The sequence below is a fragment of the Argopecten irradians genome, chromosome 6 (genome assembly GCF_041381155.1).
Source record: "Argopecten irradians isolate NY chromosome 6, Ai_NY, whole genome shotgun sequence".
Classification (NCBI taxonomy): Eukaryota; Metazoa; Mollusca; class Bivalvia; order Pectinida; family Pectinidae; genus Argopecten; species Argopecten irradians.
Genome location: NC_091139.1, coordinates 7,642,640 through 7,660,558, shown reverse-complemented (window position 1 = coordinate 7,660,558; position 17,919 = coordinate 7,642,640). Strand labels below are relative to the sequence as shown.

Below are 17,919 nucleotides of genomic sequence, written 5' to 3'. Positions count from 1 at the left end.
CTATTGTAATCATACACCTTAATCTTTCCTTTTCACATGATATTTATTTAAGCTTATGAACATTTTTCCCTCCTTGATCAACATCATCATTTTTGTTTTCCTTCTCATCGTCAGAATTTTCCTCTCATATTTGTCCCGTATGGCATGTTATCTTCAGTTTTGCATCAGTATCATCTCTCTTGTATTCAGCTTTACTCCAGTGTCCCATCCTACTTTACTTTTCTTGCCATCAGAGAGGAGATATAATTGGTCAGAAGGTTTCCTGTCTATTAATCTCTGTACAACAAATGACTGCTATTAGATTTGATCAAAGCCTGGAAATTTGGTCAGGCCCCAACATTAAATAAGCCAGGATATCCAATACTGTCTATGCCTCACGAAAGAAGGTAGAGTTATCCGGTATGACTATGGTGACCAGATATACAAGGATTAATGATTTGTGGTAGATATTAATGCTACACGATTCAGATATATGATGATGGACTTCATGCATACAGGCAGAATTATATTAATTGTTGGTGATTAATGTGAAATTACTCTATTTCTCTTACTTCCTCAGGGGAAAGTAGTCATTGATGTATGGTTTGATCCTAATGAGGCACGAGAGAAATATTAAACATTTATTTGTGTTTTAGTCACAAATGTTTTGTTTGGGTCTATCTGAAATTTTGTTCATAACTTTTCTGTAACAGAATTTCAGATGCCTTTATTTAAATTCTGACTTCAGTGTGCAGGCTTTGTACATCATTGTTAGTCAGTTTCACATTACACAATAAATACCTGTAGTTTACCTGTATAGAACACCTTAAAGGTGTTTAGGGTACATGGTTAATGAGCAGGTATGTGTATCCCTTAAGGTCAACATTTATCGAGAACATTTGCACCTGGGCCTCAGGTATGTCTAATGATAAGATGTAATTACGGTGTTGTTGACACCTTAGTATGGACAATCTCTGGACTGTATACCCAGAGGTAGATGTTTGTCCCATATTTACATAAAAAAATCTCTCCATCTGTCTGATCTCGGCCTCAAACTGTTGTAAGTTCTGGCCTGTCGCACTAACCTACCCTGGGGCGGCTACTTTAACTTTAAATACTGACCATATCGATCTATAATCACTCATGCACATCATATAATGCAAAAGTCGAGACTAGGGATGACAGCACAGGACAAACTCATGAGTTGTGAGAATCTGGCTGTTTTTATCCCCTGCGCCCCATTATGGGTGGAATAGGAGGAGATAGGGCGGGGGATATACTGTTGTAACAGGAGAGGAGAAAATGTAGTGGCAAGACCGGGATTCGAATCCGGGACCTCCGAATACTAGCCGAATGCTCTACCGCTGAGCTGCCTGGTCAGCTATAATCTACCCAGTCTAATCCTGCTACATTACCAATATTTCCTATTCCCCTTGAACCGTCTTAATTTTATATGGTGGCAAGAATATTTCTATTTAAATGAAAATTTTTGTCTATGTACTATTGATTTCTATTTTCATTCTGACCTACCTGATATTGCTTATGGAAATAATCAGTTTAATAAGAACGAATTATTCGGTTTAGATTCCTTAAACTTAATTGATAACTTTTACTCCGAGTTAAACTATTGTTATCAATGCCATTTAAGACTGACATAATGTTTTTCTTCACTGATCCATACCAATAGGATAATTGGTTTCCCGACCTCGGTCAGTTTTAGTCTTGACCACTGAAAGCCAAACGCCTTGGACTTTAACCCATGTATAACAGAGGTGGAATCACACTGGACAATATGGAGAAAGATTGGATTGTTTGGACTTCACTCACACTTCATATTCTTTAACAGTGAAACCTGTGACATTGGTTTCAAATGAAATTGATTCTTATAAAACTTCATAAATTCTTGAAAAGAAAAATTTTGTATATATATACATTTTTTGCTAGCTATGAAAAAAATGATTTTTTTTTATACATTTTGAATGTTTTCAATTCAATGCCTGAAGGGAAATGCATCTCATTAGCTGTAGTTTCGTGAAATGAAAAGTGTTATAGAAAATATACAAATAGGAAATAAAAGACTCTAGTTTATCATAAAGCTTATCGAGCCCAAACTAACACGGGGGTAGGTGAGAAAAGTAAACAGTCATCAAAATATCCCAGACTCAAATGTTCACCTGGTCGGGTCAGCAGACCTTACACCTGAATCGGTCGGTATGGTAACCGATCATGTTCATTGGCTAGGTATTTATTTTGTCCGAGGGTCATTTATAAAATAATTCAATGGACATTATAGTGAGTAACTTGATATAACCTGTGGATGTGTTTGTGTCTGTCAAATAATTTAAAGGTTAGATTTTTCACCTGTAGAGAAATAGGTCAATATTATTGTCGTTTTGACGCCAGATTCTTCATTTTGAGGGGATACCTGATGTTCAGCTATATCAAGAATTCATACTTAAGATTAAAATTTCATTTATCACTACATTCAAATTTTGGTGAATGGCATTATCAGTTCAGCATTGTAGTTGGAGATGATGGTTGTTAGGATTTTGTGAGAGTTATCTGCCCTTAGTGATCTTGAAGATGAACTTGACGGTTGCTAGGATATGAATCGCCATCACAATCTGAACTAATTTGTTAAGGATTTTATCCATATCGCTGTTCAATGAAATTTTACAAACTGGTCAAATTTTAAACCCTTGAACATGTAATTGTATCACAGTGGACTTGATTTTCTATAGATAAGATGGATATTAGGAAGCAAGGTTATTTGACCTCGCAGTTCGTATATTTTTTGTTCTTATGTTTTGCTCAGTAATAAATTGATAATTCGACCTCAGATGTCAAATACCAGATTTTGTTATACATTGTTTGAGAGTGGATAGAGAGGAGAAGTGCAGTTCGTATATTTTTTGTTCTTATGTTTTGCTCAGTAATAAATTGATAATTCGACCTCAGATGTCAAATACCAGATTTTGCTATACATTGTTTGAGAGTGGATGGAGAGGACAAGTGTAGAGATAAATGCTCAAAAGACTCCTTCAAAAATCCCAGACTATATTCAAATTCTGTGCCTGGCTTTTCATATTTATCTAATTATATATACTGTATATATGTATACAAATTCACAGCTGATTTCCTTTCATTAAACGATAACACATGATGCAGCTAATGCTATATCATCACTGCCTTAGTATCGAAATCTTGATAACACTAAAACACCTATGTCACACTCAGACCGTGAGACGGATCTTATATGTTTACAGATTACTGAAAAGGTTAAATATGAGATGTAAGTGTCACAACGAAGTCATTAGAGTGTGGTTGTCAGGTACATTAGTCAGGGTTTTGTGTGTGAAAATTTTAAGCTTTTTCTACACATTCATTGGATTCCTCTGACTTATAAGGTGTGTAGCAGCAGGTCAGTGCAAAGGTCGGAAAGGTCGGGTGGATGCTTTCGTAGGTAGCTTAAGATTTCTTGTTATTAGTTACTCTTATTGTTTTGTTACTATCACAAATATGGTGCACAGTGTTCAGAGACTTCAGGATCTGTAAGTTGATGATAAATTTGAACAATACCAGTAAGGGAGGGGGGGGGGGCAGCAAAACAACAACAAAAAACAAACAACAAAAAAAACAAACAACAACAAAAATGCCCATTCCTCTATTTTCTCTGTCAGTAATCAATCATTGCCATTTGACAAAGGCTCCTCTTGTGTCAATAATTTCATAATTGCAATTGAGCTTTGGAAATATTTATCCTTCCCTGCAGTAATTTCTTGTTTAAGAACTAAGGGGAAATAACCTACTGCAAACTTTGATATGGTTCTCTTACAAGGCATACATCACTGTTGGAGACAAAACATCTTGAAAATGAGATAATGTTTTCAAAAACGGAGACGAAAACATAACTTGAAAATGTATAGCCTTTATAATCTACTTATAATGATGTTGTCAAATCATTTAACTTTCATGTAAATGATAGTAAACCATTTCTAAACATCCATAGTAAATAAAATACCTTTGATGTTGACGCTTTCCCAAACAAAGCATCCAAATTATGAAGTGTATGTTAAAAACACAGCGCCACATAATGTTTGCCAAAAATAGTAAAATATAAAGAATTAATTTGAGCTGATTGCACAGGTAAGAGTTTGATAAGTAGAAGATCAAAGATTGAGCAGTGACCTTGTGATGATGGAAGGGTCGATAAATTCCTACTGGGTGGCTTGTTTGTACTATTGGTAGAAGTCGGTATGGGTCGGAGAAGACCTGTATAGGCCTTGTACCCAGGTCTTTTACCTACCACACTGAAACAACGCTGGGTACGATCATATGTAAAGAATGATTGGATGTTCAGAATATAATGATCAGGAGACCAGAATTTGGTGATCGGGAGACCAGACGTGTGTAAATCACTTTAGAGAAGGATCATACCTGTATAAGTTATACAGGTAAGTCGTATATATTTAATGGTCAGGTATGACAGCCTCGTCAAGTACTGTACCAGGATCTGGTAATATAGCTGTACCCACTGATAAGGTTTAAACTATCGAGTATTCGGAAACATTTAGCTAAACAGACACACCCTTGTCAAGGTACGTACCTATATGCTTGATATTCATATCATTGATCCATAATAATGATATATTTCCAAATTCTGAATTTTCAAAAAACTAGTTTAAGACAGTCAGTAATAATGAATGTGACGCTGTTTAATGCATCTGTTTTAAAATCTACCGTTTCAACGATTGCCACTTCTTGCATTCCATTTTTTTATTCAATAATTTAGCGTCATTGTTTAAGACCAGAGTAAACCTATATAGGAATTTCCAGGGCACTTACAAGGAAACAGGCTTTGTTGCTGATATTCCTATTCTCGGGTTTGATTTAAAAAAACGAGCTGCGAATAAAACACTTCAGAAGTTTTAATTCACTTGGGTTATTTCAAACAGGAACAATGGTAGAATATCAAGTTATTCAACAAATGATACTATATGTAAAAATGTGCTGGACAAAGAAACAATAGAATACACTTTACGTTAATCGATACTCGAATTAGAACGGTATACAAGCGTATCCAGAGTTTGTGGCTCCTATACATTAGACCTTGGTATATCTATGTAGAACAGGTGAATATTTCATAAGGGAAATTTTTACGTTGGGAGGGCACACAAAAAGATTTTATTATATAGGTAAGATCTGATGATAGCGACAGGAACCATGTATATATTTACATTGTATTTACCTGTAGGACTCGTACAGGTAATTTAATGAGATCTACAATAAAAGCTGCCCACCTGTATTAGTTGTGTATGTACATATTCCGTATATTAGGTCTAGATATGTAAATCTGTAAGACAGTGAATGCTAATTGAACAATAGGATTGTCAACAAACACTGCATGTGCTTGGATTATTACTGTGCCAATGCTAGAATTGTTCAATTCGACAAGGATATATTTCTGGGGAAAACCTATTACGGAAAAGTGAAATTATACGTTTTCTTGGTGCCTGTGTAATATAAACTGGAATATGTACAGACAGGTATTTTCAGGTAGGTTACAATGTTGAGACAGGTAAAAATGGTCCACCTGATATATTTTATCAGGATAGGTACAAATTATCTACCTTGTACAAGTTATCAAATATAACCTTTACTAAGGTCTGATGATTTATGGCATTATTGACGATGCCGTTTCAATGTATTGATGATATTTATAATATATATTTCATAGGTTTGTGTCTCCCGTGACCTTTCTTTGACATTCACAGGCTGTCCTATATGGACAAGATTACCATTCGAATTAACGATCTATTGGCAATTCTGTAAATAAATAATTTTTTGGAGACAGGATATTGGAGCAAGATATTTGTTTTCATTGATGACAGTTTGTGTCAAACAGTTTTCAAGCAAATTCATTTGTATGAAATGCTGTAACGAAAACATTCTTGACATTGTTCATATTGTCAACAATTTGCAAGGCAAGTCTGTCCAGTGCTTAGTTTATTGAGACAATCTAAAATCAAAAACCAGACTTCAATCAAGATGTTTGTCTTCTGTTATATAATAAGATGACGTAAGTTGTGATTTAAGTCAGCGCTCTTTGCTGCAAGGAATTGCCACCTAAGAAGTGAGCATCCACTATCATATCACTTGTGAGGGATCGCTATTCTGAAGACTCTGTATGATGTCGAAAGTAAAACCAATATGACTTCCTTTTATTTCTTCAATTTTCCTGACAGTACTGGTGGTGAGCAATTCTTCAAAGTGATATAAATTAAGGTATAAGCCATCAAATACGATGTTGGATTCTCAAATATGTAACAATGATGGCTGGTATTAATAGATCGGAAGTTTGACACCGTTGATGTAAACACGGAGCAGCTGACACACTCCCGATAACAATTAACGGATTTAATGAATGCCTGTTTACCATTGGCTAAGTGTAAACATAAAGTACCATGTGTTTATCTAAGGGTTAAATGTGTAAACTTTAAATAGAAAGTCGGTATCAATACTTGTTACTGATGATATCAAATGTTTGGAGTTGTGTGGTAAATGTTCCTAGGTTTAGATTATCATATCTATGGATGTATGGTAACTGTCGTAAGCTGCTGATACTGAACAGTTGGGTATTTTGATGGATCAAAATTTTCGCAAATTGGCAATTAAAAAGAGTACATCTGATTTCCCCATTACAGTAGTCCCCCGATATACCACCACCTTTTGTCCAGTGCCGATTTTGGCGGTATAACAGAGGTGACGGAGCAACGGTTTACAATATGAAGGTCTCAATCACGTTTGATTGCAACCACCATATAATTATGAAACATGTTGCTTTCGTTTATTTTCAAAGATGTTCTTGAACATTGATAACTATAAATAATTTTGTTATTATCTTGTTCAGTATAGTCCTAAAAAATTATTTTATAATGAACATAACCATAAGAAAGTCAATGTTCATTTGTGTCTGCTACATGTCCCATATTTCCTTTTTGGTAAAATCACTTTTTTTGGTAATAATGACTGAACGGAAAATGAAAAGACCACTGATTGATGTCCTGATTTTCTTCAGAAGCAAATGTCGGCTGTTTCATCGACCATTTCTAAATGGCCCAATTAGGGCCTGTTATGATATGGCCGGAGAGAGTTTTCATGTATCTTTCATTCTCATTAGTTTTATGGTGTCGATGCTTAACTAATGGCCATTTTACACAGACTTCCAACCTGCAAATAAGAAGCCATGGTTTATAATTAGTGCATCATATTCATAACAAATTAGTCTTATTTTGTTAAATATTATTGTATGTCTTACCTGGCACCAAAAAGGGATTTTGATTTTTACCTGTTACACAGGAGAATTTTTAGGTCAGCTGGAAGGATACCAAAATCTAAGTCTATGGAAACTCACAAGCAATTAATTACCCTTAACAATTAACCTTGATTTAAGGTTACCAGGTAATATCAGGGATGGAATGAAATATGAAATTAAGTAGGAGTTGAAATTATGTGAAATATGAAATCAAATTATGTGAAATATGAAATCAAATTATGTGAAATATGAAATCAAATATGAGTGGAAATTTGAATAGACATAATGTGATGAATACGAGTTGAAATAATGTAAAATATGAAATGAAAATAAAATAGGATTTGAAGAAAGATTGAATTGGAAATGAAGTGAAATATGAAATGAAATAAAAATGATTTGAAATAAATGAAATTATATAGAATGTATGTTAATGACATGAACCTACAATAAGTTACAGCAATACATGATGAAGCAGGAGTTGATTGTTAATGTACTGCAATGTACTTTAAAGATGGAAAGCCAATATCTTGTAGCTTGGTACTGTTTTTGTAGTGGGGAGGTAAATAGCGAGGAATTATTAATGTATCTTTTTACCTGAATATTTTATTATAACATCTGATGTGTGGCTATAATGTCTTTATATAGAGATATATGGGTTCTGGTGCTGACCAAAGGAGCTTACCATGATACTTCTATCTTAGCGTATGTAGGGAAGTGAAAGAGTGAAGGATAATGAGTCTTTAAAATCCTTTTTACGTTCATCAATCATAGGAAACGTTTCATTACTGTAAGCATGTCAGTTCTGCATCCATCCGTATTTTGTTTACATTCTGAGCTCGTTTCTGATCATCAATCTTTTTGAATATTATTGTTTTTATCTTGAAAAACAATTGTTGATAGAACTTTGAAACGATAAACATTTCGGAAGGTCAGTCTTTTGAGGTACCATACAGATTAATTTCTGTAATTTGGAAACCACTTTAGATTACAGTGTAAAAACAGATACATATTCTCAAGAAAGAATTTTTTGAAGTCTGCACTGAACGAATATTTATCTCTTGTACTAATTCATAATTTTTCTTTTTGTCTTTACAGAGAAATCCATCTGATTATCTGGCTCGTAAAAAGGCAAAGGAAGAGGAGGAACTAGAGAAAGCCAAACCCAAGCGATCCAAGAGTTCTGTCGACTCGGAGTATGCTGTTAAGCGACGCAGTTGGGTAGATCGTAGAAAGGACCCCAATGATGCACACGCTCAAGAGATCAGATCAAAACGGCGTTCGCTAAATCTTGACTCAAAAGCAGATGGTGGACTTTCACCAAGGAAAACTGCACCTGATCGACCTTCGAGATCACCTAAAAGTGATAGTCATATTCCTGTTGCTGACAGGTCTCCAAGGAATTTAAATTCTTCAGTTGTAAGTCAAAAGAGTGAGTTATCTGCCCCTGCCAGGAGTCCCCGTAGAGCTACGTCTCCCACAACAAGTCCTACACGGTCCACAAAAAAGACGAGAGCGCCAGCACCGCCTGTGTCCCCTGCAGTTTCCCCGGTCCCAACCGAACCACAACCTGTTCGTTCTCCTCGCAAATCTAAACAGGAAGTAGTTACCGCAAAAGAAACAAAAGAGAAACCACAGGAAGTGATTTTGTCTGAAAAAGTAAAACAGGAAGAGAACTCTCCTGTGAAAGAAACTAAAGAAATTGTCCATGAAAAGGCAACACCCTCACGTCCACCTCGTAAGAAACGTCCATCGTCTTCCGTGTCGCCCGATCGTGCCATTAGTGTGCCTTCCGCAGATGTTTCAAGCAAATCTTGTGATATAAAGACTGAAAGAACTGCTGTCAGTTTCTCGCCTGAACCGGAGGTGATACCCGACGCTCCACTTGTAAACGGTGAAGTTACTTATACTCAGATATCTGTTGATACGAATCGTGAGGACTCATCAGAGAATGAACCTGTAAGTGTTAGTAGCATTGTAAAATCTTTTAATGGTCAAGCATCTCCTGCCGATAGAAATCAAAACTCAACCAATCACGTCATAACAGCATCATCAGCCAATCAGGACATTCCTTCCTCAAATGGACATTTATCATCTTCAGAAATCGTTGAAGAGCAGATAGTTCAGGTTCAGAAATCAAAATCAGAAAGTGTTCCTCAGTTTAAATCAGAGATATTTGATGACAGTATAGTCGATGAGGAGGTTGAATTAACTTTAAAAACATTTTCACAAAAACCTCCTGATGTTGTGTCATTAGCAGAGTCTGTTCATTCCACACATTCAGGTACAAGTACCGAGTCTTTCGCCCCCACCCTCCCCTCGTCCCCACCCCCATTACTGCCCCTGGGTGGTATTCCTAAAAAGTTAGCGTCGGCTGAATCAGTGGAGGAAGAAGTACTAGAGGTTGTGGCTTCACCCGTTGTGGAATATAAACCAATCATAAACGAGGAAATCTTGGAGTGCGACCCTGTCGAGGAAGAAGTGATAGCAGTTACAAAAGTTACCAAGAAAGAAACTTTACCTGAGGTCATCGAGGTAACAAGAGTCACTAAGACCGAAACACTACTCGATGTTATAGAAGTTACGAAAGTGTCTCAGGTCGAAACAGTGCCTGAAGTTATAGAAATCACAAAAATTGCAGATAAAGAAACAAATCCAGTTGTTCAAAGGGAGGTAACCTCTCCTGTGCAGTCGGTTTCTGAACTAAGAGCTGAATTTTTTGGACTAAAGAAAACACCCGGACCTGTGATGTCTGAGGAAATTGTTTTCGAGGAGGACCCTCCTCAGACGAATGGCCATGTTGACCGCATGGATGTCTATATCAATGACCTCAAAAATGAGGTCAGTCTGAAGGAAGCAGACATGAGGGACGAAGAGTCTGACTTATCTGAGGCAGACGAACACCAGGATGGCCATTTTAAGGCTACATTCACACCAGGTAAGGAAAGGCAAAGTTGTATATTTGGTTTTAAGGACATTATACCTGTTTACCTCTTGAATTTCACAATGATCTGTGCCAGTATATAGTTAGATGAGTTTAAAGGGGTCTTCAGGAGTGTATAAGATGGCAAACAGTACTGTTTGGGTTGAGACTACCTAGCTCTCTTGTCCTTTTGTTTTTACAAATAAAGTTATCTTTGATGTAAATAAAAGATTAATTGAAAGTTCATCATTTTAATTAATTTGTTTAAAACCCCATAGTTATACTATGTGATATTGTCTTATTGTAACAACAAGAAAATTCTGAAAGAACTGAGAAAAAATGATTTTTGCATTGATATTGTCTCTAAAGAAAGTTTTCAAATTAAAGAAGATTTAAAAAAAAAATAATAAAAATGCCATATTATTTTTATATATAGTGATATGATCTGATTAGATTTCTTAATTAATTTATTAAGTAGATATAAACCACAAGTCTTTCCTGTTACTAGGTGATGCCCAGACTGGGAGTTTGCCCGCTGACGTTGCATTTGATGATGAAAACGATGGTGGAATCCAGCTAATCTCCTTCAATACGACAGAGAACTCCATGCTCCAGAGTCCCGGGGAACAGTCCCAGACAGACTCGGCCTTCGAGGAAATGATGTCCAGCACTGACCATGATAATAGTACACAGGTCAGTCTGTGTAATACCCTGGAGGACTTCCAGGAACAAGTCGAAGAGGAGGTCATCATGGACGCCCGGGAATTTCAGGAGTACCAGAGTCCACAGATCGAGGAAACGGTGATGGAAGACAAAGTTATTGTTGTTGAATCGACTCCACAGTCTACTGAACCTGAACCAGAAATTAAATCAACAAAAGAACCAGAAGTTAAATCTGTTAAAGAACCTGAACCAGAACCCATTGTTATTGAAACAATGGAGTTTGTGAAGGAAGTAAAGGTTGAGTCAGCGCCCAAGCCTGTTCAGTCTGATCCCGAACCTCCTGTAGTTGACGAAGCCATGTCAAATAACAACACAGTTGTCTCCCCTCCCATGACTCCCCAGAATGTCTCGTACAACGCTGGACTCCGCGACACATCCTCCATTGTCAGAAAGGCACGGAATTTCTCCGACATTATCACCGAGCCGCCAAAATTCACCGTAAAGGCCAGTACCAAGGAAGTCTCCGAGGAGAGACTGAAACAGATGGACATGGAAAGGAAGGCTATTCTACAACAGAGTATGAAAACTACCAAGTCGGTCGACATCTCTTACTCTGACGAAGAGGAGGGCGCCACAGAAGGTAGGTGTTTTACAACAAACTATAATTTTAATGCTATAATTTAAAGCTTCTCAAAGATGGGTTACCACCTTAGTTTTTGTTCTCAACAAACATATGTTTTATTTTTGGCATATTTTCATAATGAATATTAAAGTATAATAAGCTTTGTAAGTAAATATAATTGATTATTTTGTATTTATTTTGGGTTTGAAATAATTCTAAGCAAGAGATATATATTTTGATAACTGGTAATTTTGAATCACTTGATAAATTTGGCATTAACTCAAATATGCATGCAATCATCTTTCAAATTTATTTTGATATTTTTTTATTCAAAAACATTCGCACAAAATTCATTGCTTGATAAAAAAAAGCCCTATACTTATTATAAAGAAATGCAAAGAAAAATGAAAATTAGAATTAGTGAATTTGTCATGGTTGAAAATGATATTTATACACTTTATACTTCTGATCCATTCTTAAAATGATAATCTTGCTTGTATAAAGGGAGACAAATCTTGTTATCTCTGCTAAGATAAATAATAGGTAAGATATACACATAAAAGTAGATGAAATATGTTTGCTGACAACTCACTGACAGCTTGAATATATATTAATATTCTGTTACATTATCACCCTTACAAATGTCTAAGACACCACACTGATGAATGTATAGTTATCAAATATAAGTTTATGAGGGTAATTAAATATTAAAAATTGTGTTCTATTAAATTAACATTAATTCACCGCATGTAATTAAAGATAATTTATGAAGCAAATTTTAGATAACCTGAAACTGTATTATGAGCTCGAAAGAGAAAGAGTTTAAATTAGTATAGAGATCTATTGAAGGGCACCAAATTAAGACTCATTAATTGCATGTAATTGTTTAAAGTTGGATTAGAAAATAGGACAAATTTGTCAATCAAGGGTCAAAATCAAAATGTGATAGGTTATTATTTTAGGTGAAAGTTTACAATTAGGCAGATATAATTTTAGTCAGTCACATTGCTGTCATTGATGAATGATGAGACAGTATATGTATAACAGAAACACAATGGACTTCCAGGCTGATCTGTGCATGGAAAACTTACAGATATAGATATAAATATCACTGATTGGCTGATTTTTATCAAGAGATCATTGATTACTGATTGGTAAATGTTGCCTTCAGATATACTCTGAGATACTCCAGAGGTGGATATAACATCACTGATAGTAACCCCTGGAGTATCAGAGCATACACTCAGACTTGCTGAATAGTGGTGGGTGGTCAGGGGTTCGAGTCTCTGGGTTTCTCTTTCTCTGATTTCAGATAAATAAATATGAGCTAACACACTTCGGTCGATATCACATACACAAACAGCGAAGGTTATTGTCACCGAAATGCCTATACTTGTAATATTATATTTCTTTCATTTGATAACATTTTAACTGTGGCTATTACGACATGTCAAATTACATTTCTTTTTATGAAAGATCATGTATGTAGGTAACAATTAACCTACTCGTATCTCATCTAAATGTTGGCAGCGTTTACCGTTGCACCAAATGACATCGGCATTACGTATTCACCTGTATTATTCACCTATGTTATATCAGAGTTGCTATTGAGTATTGTTTGCAGAGTTGGTGCCAAGTCTTGTGTTTGTTTCCTTTTTTTAACCTCACCTTGAGTATATGTGGACGTTGGTTCTAGTCTTACTCATTTGATCAAATAAAGGATAGGTACAATAACAATACACCTGTAATATTTACACCTGTATCCTGGATTTACTTCCCCTTAATCAGGTTACTGATAATGACTTCTGCCACACACAGAAGCTGACGACATATTGTCCAGGTAGGTCGTTTATGATCTGAATTCATAAATATTTGAATACAAAATTTTCATACGGCATAGAATGATGGGCAGGTAGATTTACAGGTGTATACAGGTGTGTGCACAGGTAGGTAGTGGCTGAGGAATAGTTCATTAGGAAAGTGAGTAGTTCTTTATGTATCGGATCACCTGTCAATAGGTACTGAACAGGTATGTGTGTACAGGTATGCACTCAACACGCCAGTAAATAAGTGTGCGTCACAGGTATTTTGTACAGGTAAATGGTCTGTATGTAAAGAAGGAATTGAGATCAGTAGAAGACTTGGTGGTCTGTAATCGCCAGGAATCCGTTTGTGGTCAGTATCAACACTAACAGAGTACGGGACAGTCCGCTTTATTATTGGTGTGTAATTACAGGTGAGTTATCATGATCATCTCACTATTTACCTGTATGGGGAAAATGTATGTCTGGCTAATACAGATCTGCTTCATTTGTGTCTCAGCTGTTGTGTTTAGCCAGATGGTATCGATATGTAAATGTTATCTATATACATAGCAGTTTCACCTGCTAATATATCTACATGATGTATGTATATATGCTACATTGTTGGTTCTTTTCTAAGGTGTTCTCACATATTACCATTAGCATCCATGCCCATTGAGTTGTGAGTTTGAAACTCACAAAGGACAGTTGTCATGAAAACTCTGGTTGGTTGGTGGTTTTCTCTATGGGTACTCCAGCTTTTCTCTACCTCAAAAACCTCAGGTTAATGTAAGTCACCACGACTGTTAATAGGGAGTTAAACAAAATCAAGTAAACTGATTAGAGGTCGGGGAGGGGGAAGGGGGTGGGGTGGGGTTGGCAACTTGGCATTAAGTAACTTGTTATTTATATTCATCCCATTCTCCATTCTGTCCCATTCGTGTTACTTCATGTCTCATTCTTATATAACATGACGGAATTTCTAGTTAGATTTAATGTTGAAAAGCTACTCCAAAATATGTAAAAGAAGAAAGGTCGTGGGAAATATCACCTGTCGTCTATCTTAGTTTAGCCTAGCATATTATACAAGCCCTGAAGAATCTCTGTTTGTTATGCTTTAAGGATGGTATAATTAACTGTGTGAATAATTGATGTGGAGACGAGCTATTGTAGCTCAGGTAGATAATAAACTTGTTAAATACAGGTAAATTAAAACTCTCTAAGGAAAACTTCTACGAAGGTAATATCAGATAACATTATAGATCAACTCAGTCTGATCTTCTGTATAGGAAATATAAATATTACTTTTATGTAATAGTGAATAAGGAACTCTTGATGCCGCAATGTCAATATGAAAGACTTTAAGCAAAAAACTTTCAATATATAAATATTAGATGATAATTCTTCAACAGAGTAAGAAACATCAAAGAAGACCGTTAAAATCAGTAGTTAATATAGAAATAAAGAGACTTCATATGGAACACATCAATTTGGAACTCCTAACACAAAACATATATTAATATAAGCTGTGTCTTCATTGACTACAGAGGTCAATTGCTTTAGATACCTCGAGATTTTAGCACCAGATATGGCTTGGATCACTTTTGAAACCCATGTTAGGCAGGTGCATTGTACAGACCAGAAGACAGTGATTTTTCTTTGGTTACTCCGGCTTTCTTCCTTCTCCAAAACCTGTCACATCCTTTAATGACCTTTAAGTGTAGAATAATAAATAAACCTATAATTCATAAACCATATATCTTATATTTAATAACTCAAGTACAAGTATTCTTTCCTCTAGATTTTGGCTTGGTCTTCGAATTATCAAAATGCATAGTCATAAGTGTGAGCTAGCTTCAGAGTTAATTAAAGGATTGATAATAATAATGAAATACTGAATCTGGAAAATGGTGAATATTTATGACATTATCAGTATCATGTTTCTAAATTGATAAACACGCATATTATGACAGTAATGAAGGAATTGATTCATTCGTTGTCAGACCTACATTGCTGACCGTTTTTGACATGTGGTTGTTAAACATTCCATATCACTGATGATGGACTACCTGACCCTGTGAACTTTGATGTTAGTTTATCTACCTGATGACCCTATATCCTGGTCAAGTTTAGTAATAGTCATCTTAGTGGTCACTTTAGATGCCTTATGTATTGGTCATGCATGCAGTTTGTGGTGAACATCAGACATGGAGAATTTGAAAGTTTTTGAAATAAAATCTTTATTTCAAGGTCAAACTTAAAATGGGGAAAAAGTCTTATGAGATAGGTAAAATGACAATTCTTTACCCCATGTCAGATGTCAAAGGTAAACACAGCATTTATTTCAAGGTCAAATATCAGAGGCAAAATACTCAATTCTTTCACTTAAAGAACAAAGTTTAAAGCAAAATAGCAAAAATTACTCCAAGGTCAAAAGTTAAATGACAAGGCAGCCTTTACTTCAATGTCAAATGGCAGAGTTAAAACAGCAACTCCTTCACTTCAAAGTCAAGGTCAAAGATAAAATGGCAGACTTTTTCACAAGGTCAAAGGTAAAATGGTAACCTTTACTTAAAGTCCTTGACCTTCACCTAATGGTCATCAGGTGAAATAGTCCCAGTTTCCAGTAAGTTGTCCAGAGTGTAACCACAGCTCTGACATTAAAAGTTGACATAGTAAACAAGAAACAGGTATATATATCTGTCATTTCCCTAACCACAGACAGTTATTACCTACCTGTAGATGATTATAAATCAGTAAGTGGGCATTCAAACTTCTTTCGTTAAACATTGCACAGCTGACTCATCAAATCTGAAATTTACATATCTTGTTTAACCTATAGACATAAACCTGTTTCAGGTTTCCACAAATGTAACTTGTATTGTTATATAAAGATATATGTGATTTTTGTGGAAAATTGTAATTTTTTACCAGCATATCAAAATTTAGGTTGAGCAACGCTGTTTAATGCTATACTAACAGTCAGGGTTATTTAAGGAAATGCTAGGCTTAATGGGGTGGAGGAGAACTGGAGTAGGTGTAAAAAAAAAAAAAAAAAAAAAAAAAACCAGATCTTCGGTCAGTACCTGGCATCTGCTGGCCAGGTTTCGAACTTACAACCCAGAGGTGGAGCCTGGTTGTATGTCAGAACACCTTACCACTTGGCCACTCAGAGACACCCTCATATGGAAGGGATATTAACGACATTTGTTATGGACATTTTGACAGTAGCTAAGGGGAAGAATTCATATCAGGAATTTGTGGATTTACAATATTTGTATTGAGCACATTGTAATAGAAATAGTTAAAATGAAGATTCTCCAGGCAAAAATAAACAACTGATGTTTATCAATTGATAGAAAGATTCTAGATGTTTATCCTTGTGTGTGACAAAAAGGTTATATATAAACGACACTAGTTATCAAAGATCCGTGTATTGTGAGATTTCCACACGATTGGTCGAGCGATCGCCCTGTTTGTCAATAAACGTCTATAAGATCTCGGTAAGTGTCATCATTATTATCGCCGACTATACACACAGATATTTATCTCCCCGGTCCACATTTACATACTCTCTTTAAGAAAAAGATTGAACGGACCCGTTTTTCCAGATGACAAAACATACAGTATGAGTTGATAGCCGTATTACGGTGAGAAAATCCGGTCTGTTGTGGATCATTGAAAAAATTTACTTACTGGAACACAGGGTGGGGTGAGAGGTCACCCAGGTAAAAATTGTCAGGAAATCTACAATGTGTAGGAAACCGTGTGTGATTTGAACCCTTCACAAACAGCGAAAGGTTTGTATTTATTTATTGACTGGAGTTCCTCAATACTTATCTCTGATGAAAATATACATCTAATTCTACTATTATTTATTTGGATATTGTAAAGTCTTAAAGGTAATACGTCTTTGTATGTGTGAACACTAAGAACCACAATGTTTTAGTTTGGGTTTATGATATATGTGTCGGACGAGGAAGATTAATGTTACATACAAACTTGAGGACATGTTCTGTGTGTTTTGTCTATCGCTGTGAGTCATACATATTTTAGGTTTGAAATATTTCAGGTAAGTAATGTTGTTGTATAGATAGATTAAATGCAGTAGTTTAACTCTGTTTGCATTGAGGATCATCCAAATCAATATTTTCTTAAATTTGTCAATAATACATCTATGCCTGAAAAACTAGATTATCAAAAATTAAGGCTTCAAGCTTTTATGATACTGAATTAGTAATGTATTAAATCTCAAAATCATGCTAAATGTATTAATGGTTAGGTTTATCTACAATAAGAACTATGGCAACTTAGCATTCATTTTCATGTATTCTTCAAACTCTCAATGTCCAGCTAACTCATTCACCCCTGGAAACACATTTGAACTCTTCTAATTCAAAGGCATGAACAGTTCATTTTAGATTTTCAGGGGTGAATAAGTTAATACTGGCTTGTATAGTAATGTAATGACTAACAAGTCTAGCTTTAGTACATTAAGTGTAAAATATTCTAGATGGCAAGTCAATCGAATAAAAAGCAAAACGATTTTTTGGTTAAACCACACGGAACTCTAATTGTTGGGAAATTTGTTTATCATCTAAATGTCGTCATAAAATGT

The 17,919-nt window shown here is 35.5% G+C and overlaps 1 protein-coding gene across 2 annotated transcripts in view; it reads left to right on the top strand.

Annotated features, from left to right (window-relative positions):
* LOC138324864 (titin homolog) overlaps window positions 1-17,919 on the top strand; it is a 137,966-nt gene that overhangs the window by 95,849 nt on the left and 24,198 nt on the right. For both annotated transcript variants that reach the window (XM_069270073.1, XM_069270072.1), the window contains exons 14-15: window positions 8,390-10,229; window positions 10,723-11,517. In XM_069270073.1, coding sequence (XP_069126174.1) covers window positions 8,390-10,229; window positions 10,723-11,517 — 2,635 coding nt within the window. The remainder of the gene's footprint in view (window positions 1-8,389; window positions 10,230-10,722; window positions 11,518-17,919) is intronic.